The following is a 25,957-nucleotide window of genomic DNA, read 5'->3' as shown; positions in this document are numbered from 1 at the left end:
ATGTGTTGCATCCACAGGGGGCAATGGGCAGCAATAGGGGCCGTGTGCCAGCCACAGGGGGCCGTGTGCCAGCCACAGGGGGCCGTGTGCCAGCCACAGGGGGCCGTGTGCCAGCACAAGGGGGCTATATTCAATATAAGGGGGCCATATCCAGATTAAGGGGGCTAATTTTAGGATGGGGGGGGCTATGAGGGACATATACCCTATATGATTTGTTAGACGGACCCTGGCATTATAAGACGGACCCCATTTATTAAAAAAAAAATCTCTTTTCCTTCACCAAATTTGGGGATGCGTCTTATAATCATGTGCGTCTTATGAAGCGAAAAATACGGTAAGTGACCAATTTTCAGTGTGACTCCAAATTCAAATGGAGGGCGTAATTATACCTGAACCAGACCGGGGGGTTGAGTCAGCTGAGTGGGAACAGAGGTGTAGTGTACAGTAAAAAAAAGAAGGAAGTTGGAGTGGAGGAGACAAGACCTGTGGTCTGGAGCTGGTACTGCTCGGCCCGGGTATAGCAAGAAGGGTCCCAGAACCCATGGGAATTCCACTATTACCCCGTGGACTTGTTCCACACATAATCAACGAGAGGAGGGACACGGTTGCAATTCGGGGACAGGAGATTAAACCCACGGGCTCCCTAGTGAAACCAGTGGCTGAGGTGTCTCTAAGCACCGAAGCTACCACCACGCACGAATTACTTGAAAGTGACCCAAAAGGATCAAGTGGATAGAGCTCCAATAGGGTTCACGGCCACTGGACAGGTTCGGTGAGCGAGGGCGCAAGGCAGGAGGGCAACGCCAGCGCAGAAGTCGACCAGGTAAAGCGCACATTAAAGAAAGGTGCACCGGACTCAACCTCCGAACTACCTGGGATCGGCTGGAGCCCATCACAGTGAACCATGGGTGGTCCACGGCTTGTGTAACCGGCTACAGTGAGTAAACATCCTATTGAATGCATCCCTGACTCGCTCCATTATTCGCCTGCACCCGCCATAATAGACTACTACTACCACCCTCTTCCGCCCTGGGGCCCTGCTCTACCTGTGGAGAGCTACACCATCCAAGCTGCGTCAGCATCAGCCCCAGAGGTCCCTATCTCGCAGCGGCGGCACCACATCTTGCCGCATACCACAGGTGGCGTAACGAAAACAACCATCATTCCCTACATTTTCATTAAACAACACCGCTGGGGTCATTGAACCGGGTCTGGCTACTGCGGCACCCCAGCAGCAGAACCGCGGCCCGGTAACGAGTCTCCCCAGTCCCTGGAGGTCGTCACCACCACTGCTGTGAAGCCTGTGCTGTTTTACTTTGTGCTGCTTTTTCCATGTTGTGCTTGGTTAATACGTTTCCTATAACTAAAGCCTCATTCCGTTTCTCATGTACCTGTATTAATGTTTTTCACTGAATGAATACGTACCCTTTATAGTCTGCGGTGTCCGTATTTCTTCTAGGCCGAGTGTGCGGGAAAAAAATTGCACAGACATGTCTGCTTTTTATCCTCATCAATGAATCAAAAGTCCCCATACAAATATCCGGGTTTGTGAAAATCACAGGCAGCACACGAATGGAATCAATGTACAATCCATGTGCTGTCCGTGATTAACATTATAATTAATAAGAAAAGCTTTTTAATTTATTTTGCATACAGGAAATAACTGATGGAACCCTGATGGCAAAATCTTACACTGTACAGTGTCATCAGGGTTTGGTCAAACAGGAACGTAGTCCCCTTTCTGAGCTAAGTACCGTATTTTTCGTTTTATAAGACGCAAAAAAATATGGGTCTGTTTTATAATTCGGTAGGGTCTTACCAGGCAGGGGGTCGGCAGCGGAGTGGGGCTCACAGGAGGCAGGGGCGGTACTGGAGTAAGGCAATACTGCAAGTAGTACAGAGGGGAGGCCCAGTTACTCACTGCAGACGCTGCTCTGTGCTGGGGCTGCTCTTTGCGGCGTGGCTCTGTTCTTTGCAACGAGGGGCTGCTCTTTGCGGCGCGGGGCTGCTCTTTGCGGCGCGGGGCTGCTCTTTGCGGCGCGGGGCTGCTCTTTGCGGCGCGGGGCTGCTCTTTGCGGCGCGGGGCTGCTCTTTGCGGCGCGGGACTGCTCCGTGCGACGCAGGGCTGTTCTGTGCGGTTGGCAGTGAGGCACCGGCCATTCTGAAGATGTTGGCGGTGAGGGCTTCAAATAATGGCGCCTAGAGTCAGCGCATGCGCACATGAGAGCTTGAGCCGAGAGCTCCTACTCTAGGCGCCATTATTTGAAGCCCTCACCGCCGACATCTTCAGAATGGCCGATGTCTCACTACCCGTCACGTGGAGCAGAGCTGTGCCACGCCGCCTGACGCACAGAGCAGCGCCGGCAGCACATCGCATCGCTCCTGACGCTTTTGATTCCTCTTCACCACCCCCCGGTAAGCTACATTTGGATTTTAATACGCAACTCTCTCATTTTACTCCAAAATTTTTGGGAGGAAAAGTGCGTCTTATAATCCGAAAAATACAGTATTTCATCTGTATAGCTTCCTAATTATGGATGACTCAGCCTGGACCCTGTCCTGATCTGCCCTTATTCACAATGATAGTGTGTGACAATGGGTAAGGTTTTAACACTAGTGACGCATTAGGACTGTCCCGATGGGTACGCCTTGTCCTGGTGGGATAGCTTTTTATTCTTTTTTTCATCAAAATAGCGTTGACTAAAGGCCCTGTCACACACACAGATAAATCTGCGGCAGATCTGTGGTTGCAGTGAAATTGTGGACAATCAGTGTCAGGTTTGTGGCTGTGTACAAATGGAACAATATGTCCATGATTTCACTGCAACCACAGATCTGCCAAAGATTTATCTCTGTGTGTGACGGGGCCTTTAGTACCCAATGTTATTTACATATACTATGTACTTATTTACTTGCTGTAGGGTATATGCTCATAGTTTTATTTTTTTTGCAGTTTTCTTGGATTTTGTCTCAGAAGCATTGTTGTAGGATAAAGTTATGTTTCCTGTATAAATAACGTTGTCTTAGCATTATTTGTAGTACATCCTCTGCTCATGGGGTATTTTACATGTAATGGTGTCTAGACTATGCTGAGAAAGTTGTGACCAAGAAAAAACATCCAATGTAAGAAGATCCTGAGAACGTTAACAATTAATCAAGGAAGAAATCGGGAAGCGTTCCGATGATTGGGTGGAGCACAGTCATGTACATTGATTGCAGCACTGGAGTCCAAAAAATGTGTGTCAATACACTCGTTGATCTTCAGCAGATGGCCAAGCCGTATCACTGCCATAGACAGAGGTGTATTTAGGCTTTCCAGCACCCGGGGCAAGAATTCAGTTTGGCGCCCCCCCACCAAGCGGTTTGGGTTGTCTTCATGTGGCCAATCATTCATATGTGATTTTCACACTTACAGTCACATGGTAACGAGCTTCTATTCTCTCAATGTTCAATGAGAAACGTATGAAGAAAAGCTAATTGTCACATGCAAGTATGAAAATCACATATGAGTGGAGAAGCCATGTGGTGACTGCTGGAACCAGCAAGCACAGCTGACAGTGGGTATATTACACGCTGTTAGATCTAAGGATACTACACGGCTTAATTTTATAATTAAAGGGGTTGTCCAGATTTGAGATGAAAGTCTGCAGTGACTATTTGTGACTTTAGGCTTCTGAATTCTTACAATGCATGTTCTGCACACTTTTAGGATTCTCTGGTGCCAGTGATGAGTGGACGATCATGAGAGCACAAGTATGAGATTTATATACTTCTGGCCACATTCTGGTTTGATGTGTCCAGCTTCAGTCAATTCATTTTCATTGAGCATGTCTGTTCAGCACATGACCACATCTATGTAAATCGCATACTTACAGCTTCGTAACCTCCCACTCTCACCGCCAACAGCAGAGAATCCCGACAGCGTGCAGTGTGCGCACTGTGAGAATTCAGATGTCTGCAGTCACATAGTGACATATGGAGTGACTGCAGACTCCTCACAAACTTGGACAAGCCCTATAATGCTCCTAACAACATAAATAAAAACATAGTAACCATTAACTTGTCAGACGGCACAAGACTTTATTAAAGGGGTTGTCCACTACTTTAACATTGATGGCCTTTCCATAGGATAGGTCACCAATGTCTGATTGGTTAGGGTCCGGCACCTGGCACCCCCCGCCAATCGCCTGTTCTAGGTACCGTGCCGGTGGTGGCAGGTGGCCGGAAGTGGAAGTACTCAATTCTGGATTTGCTCAGTCTTCTGATAGTGGCAGCAGCCTCCTATTAAAATCAATGAGGCGGATGTGCAGTACCGGACCGCGGACAGTATCAGAAGACGGAGCAGATCCAGAAATAAGCATTTCCGGCCACCTGCACCAAGAACAGCTGATCAATGGGGGTCCCATTGCGCTCACATCAGAAGCAATGCGCAAGTGGGACCGTGGCCTAATGATGGGACATAGTCAGTATCACAAATATTTACATTCAGGTACCTTTTATAGATAATGTTGTCTCTGAGTTGTTTCTTTCTATTCTTCATCTTGTCCTGACACCTTGAATAGTTTTCACATCCACAGCTCGTCTTCGCAGACCTCCATCTTCTCCAGTCTTCCGCAGCACATCCCGACTCGATGCCCCTAAAAATAGCAGAATGTTAATACTTCTATTTAAAAATATCTGCTCTACACTGTGCCCCAGAATAAGTAATGGCCCCTGTTTTCTCTGCACAAAATATGTCCCACACACTGTCCCTCTTATGGTACATGCCCTCCATACACCCTCTCCTTTCCATACTGAGCCTACACTTCACACTGTTCTTTACACTGTGTCTCCTTATTCTGCCCAGTCTTTATACTGTGCTCTCTCATCACACACCCCTACTCGCTATGGCCTCACACTGTCCTCTCATTCTGCCCCCTCTCCACTACCCAATCTCTATTCTGTGCCCGCTTACATTTTTCTCATCCCTTATGCGGGCGTTACAGGAGACGATCTATCGTGCGATGCATCGTCGGAGTCACGGTTTTTATGACGCACATCCGGCATCGTTTGCGACGTCGTTTCGTGTGACACCTCCGAGCGACGCTGAATTGGTCACAAATCACGAGTTGTGTACACGTCGCTTATTTTTAAAAAATCGTTTATTTTTCATGGCGCCGGTTGTTCATTGTACCCGAGGCAGCACACATTGCTCCGTGTGACAGCCCGGGAATGATGAACACAGCTTACCTGCGTCCTGCGGCACCCGCCGGCTATGCGGAAGGAAGGAGGTGGGCGGGATATTTACGTCCCGCTCATCTCCGCCCCTCCGCTTTTATTGGCCGGCGGCTGTGTGACGTTGCTGTGACGCCGAACGTCCCTCTCCCTTCAGGAAGAGGATGTTCGCCGCCCACAGCGAGGTCGCTCAGCAGGTAAGTACGTGTGACGGCGGTTTAACGACTTTGTGCGACACGGGCAGCGATTTGCCCGTGACGCACAAACGACGGGGGCGGGTACGATCGCTCGTGCGATCGCACGGTAGATCGTACCGTGTGACACCCGCATTACTGTCTCCTCACTACCTCCTGTGTGTCCATATAATTTTTTCCCTCACTCCTCATCCTGCCCACTTGCTCCTCATACCATGTCACTCTTTATTCTGTGTCCTCAAAATTTCTTTCCCATTTGCTCCCCATACTATATCTGTATACATTCCCCAATAGCTCCACATACTATGTCTGTATACATTCCCCCCTCACCCTCGCTCCCTATACTATGTCAGTATACATCACCTCTCACTCTTTCCCCATACATCACCCCTCACCCTCACTCCCTATACTATGTCTCTTCTACCTCACACCTCACCCTCACTCCCTATACTATGTCTGTATACATCACCTCTCACGCTCTCTCCCTATACTATGTCTGTATACACCCCTTATCCTCTCTCGCTAAACATCACCCCTCATCCTCTCTCTTGCCATACATCACCCCTTATCCTCCCTCTCCTCATACTGTGTCCAAAGATACTTCCCCCCGCCCCCTCATCCTCCCTTCCCACAATACTTTGTTCACAGATACTTCACTCTCCCCACCCTCTCTCTCCCATATTGTGTCTATAGATGCTGCCCCCACCCTACCCCACCCTCTGTTCCCCCATTCTGTGTCCATAGGTACCCCCCACCCACCCCATACTGTTCCTCTTTGCTGTCACTGTCTTAAGCTCCACTCGAGCACTTATCATCAGTGTTCTCTGCGCTGCGGCCCTGACTTCTGGGTCAGCAGTGTGATCAGGTCATCTGATCACACTGCAGCCGTTTCTGTGACCCGGAAGTCAGCACCGGCGGTCACTGCTTCAATTGGCCTCGAGTCTTAAGGTGGTGTCACACACAGCGACAACGACGTCGCTGCTACGTCACCATTTTCTGTGACGTTGCAGCAACGTCCCGTCGCTGTGTGTGACATCCAGCAACGAGCTGGCCCCTGCTGTGAGGTCGCCGCTCGTTGCTGAATGTCCAGCTTCATTTTTTGGTTGTCGCTCTCCCGCTGTGACGCACAGATCGCTGTGTGTGACAGCGAGAGAGCGACGAAATGAAGCGAGCAGGGAGCAGGAGCCGGCATCTGGCAGCTGCGGTAAGCTGTAACCAAGGTAAACATCGGGTAACCAAGGTGGTTACCCGATATTTACCTTCGTTACCAGCCTCCGCCGCTCTCACGCTGCCAGTGCCGGCTCCTGCTCTCTGCACATGTAGCTGCAGTACACATCGTGTAATTAATCCAATGCGTACTGTATCTAGGAGAGCAGGGAGCCAGCGCTCAGTGTGCGCGGCTCCCTGCTCTCCGCACATGTAGCTGCAGTACACATCGTGTAATTAACCCGATGTGTACTGTAGCTAGGAGAGCAGGGAGCCAGTGCTCAGTGTGCGCGGCTCCCTGCTCTCTGCACATGTTGCAGAACAGCGACGCATGTCGTTATGATCGCTGCTTCGGCTGCTGTGTTTGACAGCTAAGCAGCGATCATAACAGCGACTTACAAGGTCGCTGCTACGTCACCATTTTGGTGACGTAACAGCGACGTCGCTGTCGTTTAGTGTGACCCCAGCTTTAGAGATACAAGGACAATTGATCAGTGGGAGCCGCACGCTTGACAGCTAGGCTCAAAGATTGTCCGGCTCCCACTACGGGGCGGCAAACGTAATCCCCGGGGAGACTTTCACAGCGCCACATCAGTCAGCACGACAGCAGACCACTGACAATTGCACCCGGGGAAGATGCCCCGCCAGCCCCCCTAGATACGTCTCTTGCCATAGATCGCTAAGGGAGATAGAAAAAATAAACTTCATTGGAAAAAAGAGAGATCCTGCCGGCATGGGCCAATATTCCTGATTTTACTATGGTATTTAGTCACTTAGTGTAATATAGGATGCAATGAAATTCTGAGGTTCTGAAGGCCAAAGAAGACCCTTAGTGCTACGAGATGGGTGTCTGTAATAATGTGGCCATTCAGTGTATGGTTTATACTTGGTGACAGGATAAAGCTGATCATAGACATTAGATGTCTGGATCTTCTCACAATTTCCTGGTTATAGAGACTGCTGTTTACAATTAGGAGCCGACCTGCAGCTATTTTTTTTTTTCTTTTCTTTAAAATCATTTCACTAAACTTCTCCATCTGTCTGTGACTTTTCCAATATTATTTTCAGGGTGAAGATCTGACCCCTATTAATACTACAGAGACATATGTGAGGGGTGATGACCGGTGTAAAGAGGAGATTCCCACAGATAACCAAACAGGTGAGTAGTAACCATTAAATGCAGAGAAGCCATAGAATCTATTAATTTATTGGTTGTAGAATTAGATGATTTTTTTTAATTATTTTTTTAGAATATATTCAAACAATATCTTTTTAAGTGAATTTTACTTTTAAAGATTTAACCCTTTCACCCCGGGTGATTTTATTTTCATTTTTTCCTCCCCTTCTTTCATAGCTATAACTTTTTTTTTATTTTTCATCTATATAGCCATATGAGAGCTTATTTTTTTTGCGGGTCGAGTTGTACTATTAAATGACACTATTCATTTAACCATATAATATACTAAAAAATGGGATCTTTTTTTTTTTTTTTCTAATTGTGGAGAAATTGTAAAAAAAGTGATTTTTACAATGGTTTTTGTTTTTCTTCTTTCCACCATGTTCACTATATGGTAAGACTGATGTGTCGGTATGATGCTTCACATCAGTACAAGTTCATAGATACCAAACATGTATACTTTTTATCTAAGTAGTGAAAAAAAATTCTGAAGTTTGTACCCCCCCCCCCCCCAAAATTGCGCTTTTGTCACTACTTTCCGAGACCTGTAGTGTTCTCATTTTTCAGGATCTGAGGCTCAGTGACTGCTTACTTTTTCCATCTTGCACTGACAATTTTAATTATACCATTTTTGTTTAGATGCAATTTTTTTTAATGCCTGTTATTGCATTTTAATACAATGTTGCAGCAACCAAAAAACCCCGTAATTTTGGTGTTCGGAATTTCTTTCTTGCTATGCCCTCTACCGATCAGATTAATTGATTTTGTATTTTGATAGATGGGCATTTCTGAATGGGGCAATACCAAATATGTGTATTGTTTTTTATTTTCTTTTTGTTTTTTTTTCAGTGGGGCAAAAGGAGGGTGATTTCAATTTTTTTAAGTTTTTTTTTTTTTTTTTTTTTTTTTTTTTTTTTTTTAAATTTTACTAACCCCCTCCAGTAGACTTTATGACTGCACACTGCAATCTTTTTTCCTTATCAGAGTGATGCTGCAGTATTGCTCTGATCAGGAGAAATGCAGTGTTCCTGTGAGTGCCAGCCCTTTTCCAGCTCTCATAGAAAGTGACTCATTACAGTGTCAGGGTTTATCATCTGACCCCGCGCTGTCCTGGTAACACATCAGCGCCATGTGATAGCGTCACGGGGCCACCGATGGTGGCGGCAAACAGAGTTTGACAGTGCAATCTAAGTGGTTAGCAGGGGCGAGTGGATCTCTGATCCACCCACACCTGTTAGCCACACATCTGCTGATCAGATCAGCAGACATGTGCGGGGATTACCAGAGTATTGCAGGTGCTCGGATGTGTCGTCCGTGAAACGAGAACACAAAGACCCGGCTCCTTTCACTGAATGATGGGAGCCTACACCCCGTTGCAAGCAATTTGCAGTGTCCGAATGGCTCTCCCACCTAGGAGCTAAACAGAAAATTTTTGGATGTAGTGTGTCAAGAAAAAAAAATATAACACCCTGGCTTCTTCCGGAAATGCTTTGTATATGGCTGGCTGTATGTGGGCAGAAAGCCGAACTGCCCAATCATTGACTTCCGTAATACTAGTTACTCGAGTTGAGCCCTTTCAGACCTGCTCGCCTTGAATAACGAGCATTTTAGTGCTCGCCCATATCTACTTACAACCATTAAAGGGAAGGTGTCGCGTTTTTTTATTTTTATATTAATAATAGTGATTATGAAATCAAGTATTTGTAATACAAAATTAAATTCACTGTTTATTTAGTTTTTATTTAATTCTAATTTTACTGAAGTACTGGGGGCTGCCATGCTGTATTTGCTGTGAGTAACAACAGTTACTCATCTCAAATACGGCAGCGCCTTTGCATGGGTCGCAGCCCAACAACTGTCTCCTATCTTCTGCACTCTGTCTGCTTTCTACTGTGACCTGGACAAGCCCCCTGGGCTGTCCACATCACAGCAGAGGATTGAGACCACCGCCAACTTTGTGGAGCTCACAGTGTATGCTGTGTGCTGCACTTTCCCCCTGTCACCCGCCGGGATGGATGTGTGAGTACCAGTGCCAGTTCACCGCCGCTACCCTCTGTCCCCCTCGCCGCCGCTCCTCCCCCCGCCACCGCTCCCCCCCGCTCCCGTGTGCTCACCTCTGGCCTCTGCTCCTCAGGTCAGTGAGGCGCAGTATACTGGAGGAGCGGTATACATGTGTATGCGTGCGTGCGACAGAGCATTGCGAGCGTGCGTGTCTGTGGCAAAGAATTGCTGGTACGGGGCGTGCAGAGCGCTATGTGGGGAGCACTATGCAGCTGTCCTTGGTGAGACTTTAGACATAATAGGATCACTTTCTGTTCACCTTCAAAATGGCTCCGCACTGTGATCCTAAACTTCATTCTCTCTTATCTTTTTGGAAACACTCAGATTGGGAGGGGGAGCTGTGACATCCCATACATGAGAGCAGATTCTGCCCACTTTTACTGCAGCTGTAATGTGAGCTAGTTCTACAGACGGATTTCAGCAGCTGCTCCCCCTAGTGTTTAAGTGGAAAATATCAAACTTTTAATTTTTTTTTTTATATTTTGCTCAATTAAAGACAAAAATAATATTTAAACAAAACATTAAAACATTAATACCTTACATTTTTTCAGTTATTGAATTCTTTTTTTTTTTTTTTTGGACGACACCTTCCCTTTTAACAATAAAATGTAGAAAACCCTAAACTTGTTCCCAAAATCAAAGTGTATTTGTAGACACCATACTGCTCCTCCCATGTACCTTGTGTGAAATTGCATGTTACTGTCAGGGAGTGTATGACACAGATACCACCTAATAGCACTGACTTACAGCCCTTTTATGAGACTCTACTGAATATGTTACTGGAAAATTATTGGTGGCAGGCACAGTGAATACAAGAGTCTATGTACAAAACAACTTCAACAGTAGTGAAAAATTGAAAGCACACAATTGACCTACAATTATAATCTATTAAGGGTGTTTTATATGCTGCGACATCGCTAACTATATATTGTCGGGGTCACGTTGTTAGTGACGCACATCCGGCGTCGTTAGCAACATCGCAGCATGTGACACCAAGGAGCGACGATCAACGATCGCAAAAACGTCAAAAATCGTTGATCGTTGACAAGTCGCTCCTTTTCATAATATCGTTGGTGGGGCATGCTGCGGCATCACACATCGCTATGTGTGACACCGCAGGAACGACGAACATCTCCTTACCTGCATTCACCGGCAGTGAGGAAGGAAGGAGGTGGGCGGCATGTTCCGGCCGCTCATCTCCGCCCCTCCCCTGCTATTGGACGGCTGCCATGTGACGTCGCTGTGACGCCGCACAAACCGCCCCCTTATAAAGGCGGCAATTCGCCGGCCACAGCGACGTCGCAGGGAAGGTAAGTCCATGTGACGGGTGTAAGCGATGTTGTGCGCAATGGACGGCGATTTGCCCGTGACGCACAACCGACTGGACGATCGCTAGCGATATCGGTACCAATATCGCAGCGTGTAAAGTGCCCTTTAGTCTTTACTTTTTGTTCACTTGTTTCAAATGATATCTGAATTGACTTACACTTTACTTTGGGTATGGAAAGTATTCAAACCCCTTTAAATCTTTCACTCTTTGTTTTATTTCAGCCATTTGGTAAATTCAAAAAAGTTCATTTTTTTTTTCTCATTAATGTACACTCTGCACCCCATCTTAACAGAAAAAAAAACAGAAATGTTAAAATTTTTTGCAAATGTTTTTAATCAAGAAAAACTGAAATATCACATGGTCATAAGTATTAAACTCTTTGCTCAGTATTGAGTAGACCCACCCTTTTTAGCTAGTACAGCCATGAGTCTTCTTGGCAATGATGCAACAAGTTTTTCTTTTTCGCTCCTAATTGGGAGACCCAGACAATTGGGTGTATAGCTATTGCCTCCGGAGGCCACACAAAGTATTACACTTAAAAGTGTAAGGCCCCTCCCCTTCTGGCTATACACCCCCAGTGGGATCACTGGCTCACCAGTTTTGTGCTTTGTGCGAAGGAGGCAACACATCCACGCATAGCTCCACTGTTTAGTCAGCAGCAGCTGCTGACTATGTCGGATGGAAGAAAAGAGGGCCCATACAGGGCTCCCAGCATGCTCCCTTCTCACCCCACTTCATGTCGGAGGTGTTTGTTAAGGTTGAGGTACCCATTGCGGGTACGGAGGCTGGAGCCCACATGCTGCTTCCTTCCCCATCCCTTTTTACAGGGCTCTGGGTGAAGTGGGATTCTATCGGTCTCCAGGCACAGAGACCGTGCTCCATCCACAGCCCCTGGTATCTGCTGGACTTGGAGCGGAGTATCTTCAGGGACATGGCCCTGCTACATGGAGGTACTCGGTGTCCCTGTGGGGACCGCGCAGACACACGGCAGCACTGCTGGGTGTGTTAGTGCGCCAGGGACAGCGGCGCTGTCCGCACTAGTGCCATCGCACACCACAGCGTTGCTGGGTGTGTTAGTGTATTGGGTGACTACCGCGCTATCCGCCGCTGCCGTTTTTATTTAAGGCGCCGCTGGGATTTGTGGTGCGCCGGGGACTTCCGCGCCGGCCAGCACTGATATGCCGGCCGCGCTTATTAACTCGAGTCCCCGGCTTCTGGGCCTAGTCTCCCTTCGTTACCGCCCACAGGCCTGACAGTCAGGGTAGGGGCGTGACGCTGCATAGCACAGCAGCGCTGAGAGCTGGAGTATGTTTTGCATACTCCACCCCTCTCACTGTGTGCACTGTGAAACCGGATTCCCGCACTTCTCAGGCACGCCCACGGCTTCCTTGTCTACACAGGACGCCGGCAGCCATTAGTGTCAGTTTCTGTACGATACAGAGACAAGTGTGGAAGACCCTGGCATTCTGATAGTCACACAATCGCTGCAACAGGCGTTAAGCAGCACCTGTGGTGCTAACCCCACTAGTGCAGAAGTGCACTTATAGATATGCTTGTACTATATACATTGCACTGTTTGGTCGCACGTTGTATATACCCTCCTGGATTGTGCGGAGGAGTTATCAGCATATTCTCTGTGTACAACAAAGGTGCAGAACCACATGTTTTTCTATGCAGCCGGTACAGCATGTACGGCTATACGGCCGGCAGGTTACATAGACCCCCATTATATCCAACTCAGCCGGAGTCTCTGCTAATGGCCAGAGGATGAGGACGGTGTCTGCAGTATTTACTGACAGATTTTCTGAGACTATGGCTATGATACTAGAAGCCTAGCAGTCCGGACATGTCTCTCACAACATGGGCACTGTTGAATCATTGATCCATGGCCCCCCTCAGTGTGAACAACTAACAGCTCCGGGAATGTCACATGCATCCCAGAGTCACGGCTCTGCACAGCCGTCAGTCCCAGACAGCCTAAGCGGGCTCACTATGAGCGGCCCTCGGTTTCATCAGGGTCCTAGCAGAAGGACTCTCTGTGTAATGAGGCGGAAGTAGCGGCTCAGGATTCTGATCCTGAGACCGCTCTCAATCTGGATACACCTAATGGTGACGCCATAGTGAATAATCTTATAGCGTCATTCAATAGAATGTTGGTTATTTCTCACCCAGCTCCTCCAGTGGAGGAGTCAGCTTCAGGCAGTCCAGGAACACCACACTTATCCAGATATGCGCTTCTCCAAACGGCTTAGGATACACGTTATCCCTGCCCCCTGACGTGGTCAAGGACTGGACCCAGTGTCCCAAGCGGCATCCTCCAATCTCCAGGCTTGTAGCTAGATCCATAGTTGCAGTGGGAGATGGAGCTGCACTTAAAGATGCCACTGACAGACAGATGGATCTCTGGTCTAAATCCATCTATGTGGCTGTCGGCGCACCGTTGGCTCCAGCATTCTCGCCCTTGGGGCACTCCAAGCTATTTCAGCTTGTCTTACACAGATTGACACGGTTACACGTACATCTGTGCCGCAGGTGGCATCCTTAACCTCTCAAATGTCTGCATTTGTTTCTTACGCGATTCAGGTTGCCCTAGACTCTGCGAACCGTACGGCAGTAGCCTCCGCTACTCCGTGTTTTTAAGCAGAGCCTAGTCTGCTCGTTAAGTGAATGGAAGGCAGATTCTGCTTCCAAAAAAGGGTGCTTAACCAGTTGCCTTTTTCTGCTGACCGACTGTTTGGTGAGCGTTTGGATGTAACCATTAAACAGTCCAGGGGTAAGGATTCATCCTTTCCTCAGCCCGGGCACAACAAACCCCAACAGAGCAGGAGGCAGTCGGGGTTTCGGTCTTTTCGAGGCTCGGGCAGGTCCCATTTTTCCTCGTCCAATGTGGACTCAAAAGGATCAGAGGAGCTCAGATTCTTGGCGGGCTCAGTCACGCCCAAAAAAGGAGACAGTCTGAAAACCCGCTTCCAAGGCGGCTTCCTCATGACTTGCGGCCTCCTCTCTCCGCATCCTCGGTCGGTAGCAGGCTCTCCCGCCTTGGCGATATTTAGCTGCCATAGGTCAATGACCGTTGGGTGTGAGACATTCTGTCTCACGGGTACAGGATAGAGCTCACTTCTCGTCCTCCAACTCGATTCTTCAGAACTTCTCCACCTCCCGGCCGAGCCGCTGCTCTTCTGCAAACAGGGTGCACTCTATAGGCAGAAAGAGTGATGACCCCCGTTCCTCTTCAGGAACAAGGTCACGGTTTTTACCCCAAATTATTTGCGGTGCCTATAAGAACGGGCCGTTCCGTCCCGTTCTGGATCTAAAACTGCTCAGCAAGCTCGTGGACACCAGGCGGTTCCGGATGGAATCCCTCCGCCATGTCATCGCCTCAATGTCCCAAGGAGATTTCCTAGCATCATTAGGCATCAAAGATGCTTATCCACACGTGCCGATTGATCCAGAGCACTAGCGTTTCTACGCTTCGTTATAGGAGACGAACACCTTCTGTTCGTAGCTCTACCTTCCGGCTAGCGACAGTCCCACTGGTCTTCGCCAAGGTCAGGGCAGCAGTAGTCACAGTCCTGCACTCTCAGGGTCACTCTGTGATCCCATATTTAGGCGATCTACTTGTCAAGGCACTCTCTTAGGAAACATGCCGACACTGCCCGAACGTTGCGCTGGAGACTCTCTAGAGTTTTGGGTGGATCATCAACTTTTTAAAGTCAGATCCGACCCCGACCCTATCGCTAACATATCTAGGCATGGAGTTTCATACTCTCTCAGCGATAGTGAAGCTTCCGCTAGACAAACAGCATTCACTACGGGCTGCAATCTCTTCTTTAAGAACCAGTCGCACACATTAAGACGCCTCATGCACTTCCTACGTAAGATGGTAGCAATAGAGGCAGTTCTTTTCGCGCAGTTTTCATCTGCGTCCACTACAATGTGACATTCTCCGCCAATGGGACGGGGAGTCGACCTCCCTCAACAGAGTCGTCTTTCTTTCTCAGGCGGCCAAGGAATCTCTACGGTGGTGGCTTCTTCCCACCTCATGGTCAAAAAGAAGGTCCTTCCTATCCCCATCCTGGGCGATAGTTACGACAGACGCGAGTCTATCAGGGTGGGGAGCAGTTTTTCTCCACCACAGCGCTCAGGGTACGTGGACTCAGCAAGAGTCCACCCTTCAGATCAATGTTCTTGAACACAGAGCAGTGTATCTTGCCCTACAAACCTTCCAACAGCAGCTGGAAAGCAAGCAAATCCGACTTCAGTCGGACAACTCCACAGCGGTGGCATACATCAACCACCAAGGAAGAACGCGCAACCGGCAAGCCTTCCAGGAAGTCCGGCAGGTTCTGATGTGGGTGGAAGACACGGCATCCACCATATCTACAGTTCACATCCCAGGCGTGGAAAACTAGGAAGCTGACTTCCTAAGTCGCCGGGGTGTGGCCGAAAGGGTATGGTCTCTTCACCCGGACGGGTTTCAGGAGATCTGGCGCCGCTGACAGAGGCCGGACGTCGATCTAATGGCGTCACGGCACAACAACAATGTGCCAGCTTCATGGCACGGTTTCACAATCATCGAGCTCTGGCGGCAGACGCCTTAGTTCAGCATTGGTCGCAGTTCCAGCTACCTTATGTGCCACCTCTGGCATTGTTGCCCAGAGTGCTGCGTTAGATCAGGACCGACTGCGGCCGCGCCATCCTCGTCGCTACAGATTGGCCGAGGATGTTGTGGTTCCCGGTTCTGTGGTGCCTCACGGTAGGCTAACCGGGGGCACTACCAGACCAATCAGACTGGCTGTCTCAAGGGCCATTCTTCCATTTGAATTCTACGGCCCTCAACCTGATGGTGTGGCTTTGAGTCCTGGAACCTAGTGTCGTCAGGATTACCTCAGGACGTGGTTGCCACCATGAGACAGGCTAGCATACCAACGTCCGCCAAGATTGACCACAGGACGTGGAAGATATTCTTATCTCGGTGCTCGGCGCAGGGTGTTTCTCCCTGGCCGGTTGCATCGTCTATGTTTCCTTCCTTCCTGCAATCTAGGTTGGAAAAAGGGTTGTCGCTCAGTTCCCTTTAGGGACAAGTCTCAGCGCTATCTGTATTTTTTCAGAGACGACTTCCTCAGGTACGCACGTTCCTACGGGGAGTTTGTCTTCTCAGCACTCCGTACAGGCGGCCGTTAGAGCCCTGGGATCTGAACAAGGTTCTAATTGCTCTCCAGATGCCGCCTTTCGAGCCTTTGAAAGAGGTCTCCCTTCCCGCTTTTCTCGGGAAGTGGCCTTCTAGTAACGGTCTCGTCTCTTAGGAAAGTTTCCGAGCTAGCAACGCTCTCATACAAATCTCCCTTCCTGGTCCTTCACCAGGACAGGGTAGTTCTGCGTCCGATTCCGGAATTTCTCCCTAAGGTGGTATCCCACTTTCATATCAATCAGGATATCACCTCACCTTCTTTGTGTCCTCGTCCAGTCCATCAATTTCAGAAGGATTTGCATCTGTTGGTTCTGGTGAGAGCACTCAGGTTCTACTTCCCGCATGGCGCTCCTGCGCCACCCGGATGCACTCTTTGTCCTTGTCGCTGGTCGGCGTAAACAGTCGCAAGCTTCTGAATCCACCCTGGCTCGGGGGATCGAGGAACCAATTCTTGAAACCTACAGTTCTACTGGGCTTCTGGTTCTCTCAAGGCTGAAGGCCCATTCTACCAGAGCCGTGGGTGCATCCTGGGCATTACGGCACCAGGCTACGGCTCAGCAGGTGTGTCAGGCACCTACCTGATTGAGTCTGCCTACTTTTACCAAGCATTTTCAGGTGCATACCTACGCTTCGGCAGACGCCAGCCTAGGTAGATAAGTCCTTCAGGCGGCGATTGCCCACCTGTAGGAAAGGGCTGTTTGACGGCCCTATCACGAGGTATTCTTTTACCCACCCAGGGACTGCTTTTGGACGTCCCAATTGTCTGGGTCTCCCAATTAGGAGCGAAAAAGAAGAAGGGAATTTTGTTTACTTACCGTAAATTCCTTTTCTTCTAGCTCCAATTGGGAGACCCAGCACCCGCCCTGTTTTCTCGGGGTTTTTCTGTTTTTTCGGGTACACATGTTGTTCATGTGGTATGGTTCAGTTCTCCGATGTTTCCTCGGATTGAATTGGTCTTTAAACCAGTTATTGGCTTTCCTCCTTCTTGCTTTGGCACTAAAACTGGTGAGCCAGTGATCCCACTGGGGGTGTATAGCCAGAAGGGGAGGGGCCTTACACTTTTAAGTGTAATACTTTGTGTGGCCTCCGGAGGCAATAGCTATACACCCAATTGTCTGGGTCTCCCAATTGGAGCTAGAAGAAAAGGAATTTACGGTAAGTAAACAAAATTCCCTTCTTCACACCTGGATTTGGGGATCCTCTGTCACTCTTCTTTGCATCTCCTCTCAAGTTCTGTTAGGTTGGATGGTGAATGTGGGTGGACAGCCATTTTCAGGTCTCTGCAGAGATGTTCAATTAGGTTTAGGTCAGGGCTCTGGTTGGGCCAGTCAACAATGGTCACAGAGTCTAGAAAGAGTTCTGGTGGTCCCAAACATCTTCCATTTAAGGATTATGGAGGCCACTGTGTTCTTGGGAACCTTGAGTACTGCAGAAATTCTTTTGTAACCTTGGCCGGATATGTGCCTTGCCACAATTCTGTCTCTGAGCTCCTTGGCCAGTTCCTTTGACCACCTGATTCTCATTTGGTGTGATATGCACTGTGAGCTGTGAGGTCTTAGGCCCCTTTCACACGTCAGTGATTCTGGTAGGTTTGTGCTTTTTTTTTTTTTTTTTTTAAACGTACCAGAATCACTGACATACGCAGACCCATTATAATGAATGGGTCTGCTCACACGTCAGTGATTTTTCACTGCACGTGTCTCCGTGCAGCATACCCGCATGTGCGTGATTGCTGCACGGAGACATGTCCATTTTTTTCTGGCATCACTGATGTTCCACAGACCACGCAGTGGTGTGGTCCGTGAAACACGTGCCAGAAAAAACGTGCTTTTAAAATAATAAACATTTTAACTCACCCGGCGTCCAGCGATGTCCTCTGCAGCCCGTCCTTCCTGCTGCTTCTAAGCCGGCTGATTACTGTCGCGCATATTCATTATGCGCGACACAGCCGACCCGGAAGCAGCTGCTGCGGGGGTCAGCGCCGGCCGGATTCTGCGTCGCGGGAGCGATCAGCACCATGGACAGTGGGAGCAGGCGCAGGTGAGTTGATTTCTAAATGCAATCACGGGCCACGGATAACGGAGCCCGGATTGCACTTAGACAACCCACGTGTGCCGTGATTCACGGCACACGCAGGGACATGTGTGTGTTTTACACACCAGTGAAAAACGTCACTGTTTTTCACTGACATGTGAAACGGGCCTTATATAGACAGGTGTGTGCCTTTCCAACTCAAGTCCTATCAGTTTAATTAAACACAGCTGGACTCTAATGAAGGAGTAGAATCATCTTGAGGAGGAACACGAGGAAATGGACAGCATGTGACTTAAATATGAGTGTCTGAGCAAAGGGTCTGAATAATTATGAATATGTGAAATTTCAGTTTTTCTTGTTTTAAAAAATGTCTACATTTCTGGTTTTTTTTTTTCTGTCAAGATGGGGGGCAGAGTGTACATTCATGAGAAAAAAAATGAACTTTTTTGAATTTACCAAATGGCTGCAATGAAACAAAGAGTGAAAAATTTAAAGGGGTCTGAATACTTTTCATACCCAGTGTATAGAGATTTGTTCTAAAAAATAAATTGAAAAAATTATAGTAATATGAATAATATACTATACAAGCAATGTTACTGAAATATAATAAAATCCGTTTTATCCTCGGCAGATGATGACTGTACCAGGAGCTTAGATGGACATATGATACCTTCAGATTTTTCAGGAATTAAATCTGGTATCACACCAGATTTATGTGAAGAGCACAGTATTAGTCCAGTTATATCTCCAGTCCTTCTCAGAAGAAATCTCAGAAGAAATCTGTCATCTGATGCTTTTCAACTGGTCCTTTCTTCTTCAAAGATTGATATGCAGATTAAGAGTCACAGAAAGGCTGATGAACATCAAATAGCTCACATACAGGAGAAACCATTTTCATGTCTAGAATGCGAGGAATGTTTTACAGAGAAATCACATCTTGTTACACATCAAAGAAATCACACAGGGGAGAAGCCATTTTCATGTTCTGAATGTGGGAAAAAATATAGAGCGAAATCCAGGCTTGTTACACATCAGAGAGTCCACGCTGGGGAAAAGCCATTTTCATGTCCAGAATGTGGGAAGTACTTTCTTAAAAAAAAAAATCTTGTTACACATCAGAGAATTCACACAGGGCAGAAGCCATTTTCATGTTCAGAATGTGGGAAATGTTTTAATCGGAAAACAAATCTTGTTATACATCAGAGGATTCACACAGGGGTGAATCCATTTGCATGTTCCGAATGTGGGAAAAGTTATAGAGAGAAATCCAAACTTGTTACACATCAGAGAACTCACTCTGGGGAGAAGCCATTTTCATGTCCAAAATGTGGTAAACACTTTATTTGGAAAGCAAGTCTTGTTAAACATCAGAAAATTCACACAGGAGAAAATATTTTTTCATGTTCAGAATGTGAGAAGAGTTTTACTTGTCAATCATATCTTGTTAGACATCAGAAAACTCACACAGGAGAGAAGCCATATTCATGTTCCGAATGTGATAAATGTTTTCCAGACAAATCACATCTTCTTGCACATCAAATAAGTCACACATCAGAGAAACCATTTTCATGTTCAGAATGTGAGAAATGTTTTACTTCTAAACGACTTCTTCTTTCACATCAGCGAGTTCACACAAGGGAGAAACCATTTTCATGTTCAGAATGTGGGAAGTTACTTCGGCACAAATCAAGTTTAGTTGCACATTACAGAATTCACACAGGGGAAAGGCCTTTTTCATGTTCAAGGTGTGGAAAATGCTTTATTGACAAATCACGTCTTGTTAAGCATCAGAGAACTCACACAGCGGAGAAGCCATTTTCATGTTCAGAATGTGGGAAATGTTTTAGTAGGAAAGCAAATCTTTCTAGACATCAGAAAACTCACACAGTGAAGTAGCCATATTCTTTGTTTTTTCTATAGCAATATATTGTCGAGAAAAATTATTTAAATAATTTTTATTGACAATATATTACTATAAAACATCCAAGTGATAGTCAAGTAACATCACATGTCTACAAGAGAACAGGAAAACTATTTAAAGCACTGAATGGTTATTAGAAAGAAAATTACTAAAATTCAATTATTACCTAAATAACACCATGATATACTAACATTTATATATACCGTATATCTGCAGCTTAAAGGGAATCTATCACCAAGTTTTTGCCACCTAATCTGAGGGCCCCATAACGTAGGGGGCAGAGATCCTGATGCCAGCAATGTCACTTACTGGGCTGCTTGATGTTGTTTTGATAAAATCACTGGTTAATCAGCAGTGGATTAACACGCTGCCAGCTAGTCCACCGTATTCATGAGCTCTGTTTAACTGCTAGATCTGCAGCAGAAAAAAAACACAGATTTTATCAAAATAACAGTAAACAGCTGAGTAAGTGACACCTCGCTGTAATCCAGATTTCTGTCTCTACATTATGCTGCTCTCCGATAACGTAGCAATAACCTGTTCACTCATTCCCTTTAAATAGGTTGTCAGGTACTGCTACTTTCCTGTCATTTTCCACTGGCCATGGAGACACGCTGCTATACTTGATTAAGGAACAGGATGTGTCGTTGCCTACCAGTTAATCAGAGAATCAGCAAAGCAAAGGTACTAAAGTTGTGGTCACAATTAAAAATTAACTTTTAATATTTAAATTTTTAAAAAGAGAATTTATACCACACACCATAAATGGTTGTAAAACCAACCAACTAATTAGAGCTAATGTTCAAGCTCCTATCATTACCCAGTCAAGGACACTGTGTAGCCAGTAGTGATGGTTCTACTGGAATAGCACCAATTGAGACAATTGTCCCATATGTAACATATGGGACAATTGGGAGGTCTAAGAAAACATCAGGTCAGACTGTTGCCAGCTAAGGGGTATTGTGAGGCGGATTGGTGCCCCCCCCTGCTACTGGACAACTAAAAACAAGTTTTTGCTTCAATTGACCATATTGTTGGTTACTGATCGCTGCAGATTGCAGCTTTTGTATAATATTTTGGAGACAATAACATCTTTTAGTCTCTAACATCGTTATTACAGTGGGTTTACACCCGCTTAAATGTTTGTCTATGCTATGGATTATTAATCTATATGTTACATATGGGACAATTGTCTCAATTGGTGCTATTCCAGTAGAACCATCACTACTGGCTACACAGTGTCCTTGACTGGGTAATGATAGGAGCTTGAACATTAGCTCTAATTAGTTGGTTGGTTTTACAACCATTTATGGTGTGTGGTATAAATTCTCTTTTTAAAAATTTAAATATTAAAAGTTAATTTTTAATTGTGACCACAACTTTAGTACCTTTGCTTTGCTGATTCTCTCCTATACTTGATTAAGACAGTTGCCAACCAACGCTCAGCTAGTCTCAAGTAATTAAATATATGGCCTATTAATCAGATAAGACAAAGAGACCTAGAGCAAATGTCCAAACTGGGTACCCCCATCTCATCTCCCCCTAAAAATATTGATGCATATTCTCAGTTACCAAAATTTATTTGTCCCAACTTTTAAAGATGGGAGAGGAAAATGAATTGTAACATGCATGCAAACATAGTGCCCATAATTATGCCTCTTAATGTCTACACCCACTGCTATACCCTTTTTATGGAGTCCATATAGTTTGATACACACAATATGACTCCTCCACAGATGTCCCTCACAGTTTGATGTTGTCACAGTGAATTCCCACACTGTTTGCTGTTTTTATAGTCCCAAGATGAACAGTATGATGCTCACCATGGCATTGTGCAGTATGATGCTCTTATAGTGCCCCACAATGCAGTATTAGGACACCCCAGTGCTCCCCTATACAGTTTAAGCCACAACAGTTTCCCACAGAATAGTGTGATGACCCAATAGTGGTCCTCTTACTGCATGATGTATCCCAGTACAGTATGAGACTGCCACTCTGACCCCCAAAACTGTGTGATGCCCTCACGAGTCTCCCTAATACAGTATGGTTTTTCGAATTCCCTCACAAAGCATGAACTGACGTAATAAATACTTCGATTATTCGGCTTCGCGAATATTTTCCAAATACCTCGCCGGTCTTCGACTATTTGATGCGCAATGTAAGTCTATGGGAAGCCCGAATAGTTGTTATTCGGGTTTCCCATAGACTTACATTGCGCATTGAATATTCGCGAATAGTCGAATAGTGGCGAGGTATTCGGAAAATTTTCACGAAGCCGAATAATCGAAGTATTCGATCATCTTTAGTAATAAAATGAACCATCTTCTGTGTATATAGTGAAATAGTAATCAGAAAAAAGACTGACTGGAACACATATGTGTGTGAATTAGGTGCTAGCTTAAAAATACATGACTAATACAGATACTATGCTGCACACTAACCACTAAAAATATAAACATGAAAAATGGTAAAGCATTACTGCTATAGGGATACTGTGAATAATGAAAAAAACATTTAGCCATCTGGAAAAAATAAAATACATGAAAAATGGTATTGCAAAACTGCTATGAATATTTGAAAATAGTAGAGATGTTTAGCAAATGCGTTGATAAATGCAAATGAGCCCGAAAACCAACAACAAGGTAATCTCTAATCTTTTGCAATACCATTTTTCATGTATTTCATTTTGCTTCATGAAGCAGGATACTCGGGCTGAGCAGAGCAGGACACATTGTGGACTGCATTTTGAACACGCACCCCCTCTCGTGACAAATTACGTCATACCTAAAAGGAGCCCATACATACTTTTAGTGCACAATCTAGACCCACGCAGCTCCAGAAGTGAATGCACGACCTGGAAGCAGCTTGCCGTCATGACACGGAGCATGGGTGAGTACACCACGTGCTCCTATCCCTCCATCCCTTCCTACAACAATTTTAATCCCCGGATTCTGGTTCCCATATGGGTACCGGATTTCGGCCCGGATCCAGATTTTCTAAGAAAATGAGCAGGGAGTCCGCTCAGCTCTACTTGTTACCAATCACTAATAAACATCTGGTTATATAACTCATATGCTTTTGTTTGGATCTGCAGGGTGGGCAATTTATATGGATACACCTAAATAAAATGGGAATGGTTGGGGATATCAACTTCCTGTTTGTGGCTCATTAGTATATGGCAGAGGAGAAACTTTACAAGATGGGTGGTGACCATGGTGGCCATTTTGAAGTCGGCCATTTTGGATCCAACTTTATTTTTTCCAATGGGAAGAGGGTCATGTAACACATCAAACTTATTGAGAATTTCAGAAGAAAAACAATAGTGTGCTTGGTTTAAATGTAACTTTATTTGTTCATTAGTTATTTACAATTTACATCTTGTATCTTCACAGCATAGATAATTGCCTTCACATTATGGGTGTCAGGTCCGAGCATTCCTACATGAACAGTGTCCTGAAAAGTGGATTGGTCATCATGGGCCGGTGGAATGGCCACCAAGGTCTCCCGATCTGACCCCCTTAGACTTTTATCTTTGGGGTCATTTGAAGGCAATGGTCTATGCTGTGAAGATACAAGATGTGCAGCATCTGAAACAACGGATACTGGAAGCCTGTGCTAGCATTTCTTCTGCGGTGTTGCTATCAATGTGTCAAGAGTGGGAGAGGGGGGCGTGGCCTGCACGCTGATGGCGATGGCTGCTTGAAGGAGAGCTCTGTGCTGACAGCAGGATAAACCGGCTCTTATCAGCTCACAGATAACAGGATTACCAGCTACAGGAGGTGTGAGTAACCCCAGCCCCCAGTGATGCCTAAAGGCCCCTTCACACTAAAGGCCCCATCACACTAAGCAACATCGCTAGCAACATCGCTACTAACGAACAACGTTTGTGATGTTGCTAGCGATGTTGCTGTGTGTGACATCCAGCAACAACCTGGCCCCTGCTGTGAGGTCGCTGGTTGTTGCTGAATGTCCTGGACCATTTTTTAGTTGTTGCTGTCCCGCTGTGAAGCACAGATCGCTGTGTGTGACAGCGAGACAGCAACAACTAAATGTGCAGGCAGCAGGAGCCGGCTTCTGCGGAGGCTGGTAACCAATGTAAACATCGGGTAACCAAGAAGCCCTGTCCTTGGTTACCCGATATTTACCTTTGTTACCAGCCTCCGCCGCTCTCACTGTCAGTGCCGGCTCCTGCTCTGTGCACATGTAGCTGCAGGACACATCGGGTTAATTAACCCGATGTGTGCTGTAGCTAGGAGAGCAGGGAGCCAGCGCTAAGCATTGTGCGCTGCTCCCTGCTCTGTGCACATTTAGCTGCAGCACACATCAGGTAATTAACCCGATGTGTGCTGTAACTAGGAGAGCAGGGAGCCAGCGCTAAGCATTGTGCGCTGCTCCCTGCTCTGTGCACATGTAGCTGCAGCACACATCGGGTAATTAACCCGATGTGTGCTGTAACTAGGAGAGCAGGGAGCCAGCGCTCAGTGTGCGCTGCTCCCTGCTCTCTGCACGTGTAGCTCCGTGCGCTGGTAACCAAGGTAAATATCGGGTTGGTTACCCGATATTTACCTTAGTTACCAAGCGCAGCATCTTCCACGCGGCGCTGGGGGCTGGTCACTGGTTGCTGGTGAGCTCACCAGCAACTCGTGTAGCGACGCTCCAGCGATCCCTGCCAGGTCAGGTTGCTGGTGGGATCGCTGGAGCGTCGCAGTGTGACATCTCACCAGCAACCTCCTAGCAACTTACCAGCGATCCCTATCGTTGTTGGGATCGCTGGTAAGTTGCTTAGTGTGACTGGACCTTAAGCAACATCGCTAGCAACATCGCTGCTAACGAACAACTTTTGTGACGTTGCTAGCGATGTTGCTGTGTGTGACATCCAGCAACAACCTGGCCCCTGCTGTGAGGTCGTTGGTTGTTGCTGAATGTCCTGGGCCATTTTTTAGTTGTTGCTGTCCCGCTGTGAAGCACAGATCGCTGTGTGTGACAGCGAGACAGCAACAACTAAATGTGCAGGCAGCAGGAGCAGGCTTCTGCGGAGGCTGGTAACCACAGTAAACATCGGGTAACCAAGAAGCCCTGTCCTTGGTTACCCGATATTTACCTTCGTTACCAGCCTCCGCCGCTCTCACTGTCAGTGCCGGCTCCTGCTCTGTGCACATGTAGCTGCAGGACACATCGGGTTAATTAACCCGATGTGTGCTGCAGCTAAATGTGCACCGAGCAGGAGCCGGCACTGACAGTGAGAGCAGGCTGATCTCAGAGAAATAGTAAGAGAGCTGAAGGAAGAGATCAGGTCTCTGGGTGATCGCACAGAGCATGTAGAAACTAAAATGGCTGAACTTGCAACATCACATAACAATCTGATAGATGCTAACACAGCTTTGGAAAAGGAGGTGGAGACACTAAAACTTAAAATCAGTGATATAGAGGACAGATCCCGAAGAAATAACCTAAAAATCAGAGGGATTCCCTCATCAGTAGCAGATAAAGACCTCCAGGAATACTTCCACAAGTTTCTGCAGCTTATACTCCCTGGATGGGACACCAGAGACCTAATAGTGGACAGGATTCATAGAGTCCCTAAATCCAAAGGCATAGATCCAGCTCTGCCTAAAGATGTCCTGGCTAG

General features: G+C 46.7%; 1 protein-coding gene across 1 annotated transcript in view; it reads left to right on the top strand.

Moving 5' to 3' along the window:
• LOC142312872 (uncharacterized) overlaps nucleotides 1-25,957 on the top strand; it is a 284,606-nt gene that overhangs the window by 47,180 nt on the left and 211,469 nt on the right. The window contains exon 7 of the mRNA XM_075351857.1: nucleotides 19,312-20,299. Within this exon, the coding sequence (XP_075207972.1) occupies nucleotides 19,312-20,299 (988 nt within the window). The remainder of the gene's footprint in view (nucleotides 1-19,311; nucleotides 20,300-25,957) is intronic.

This window comes from Anomaloglossus baeobatrachus, chromosome 5 (genome assembly GCF_048569485.1).
Source record: "Anomaloglossus baeobatrachus isolate aAnoBae1 chromosome 5, aAnoBae1.hap1, whole genome shotgun sequence".
Taxonomy (NCBI): Eukaryota; Metazoa; Chordata; class Amphibia; order Anura; family Aromobatidae; genus Anomaloglossus; species Anomaloglossus baeobatrachus.
This window is presented reverse-complemented; position numbering and strand designations above follow the sequence as displayed.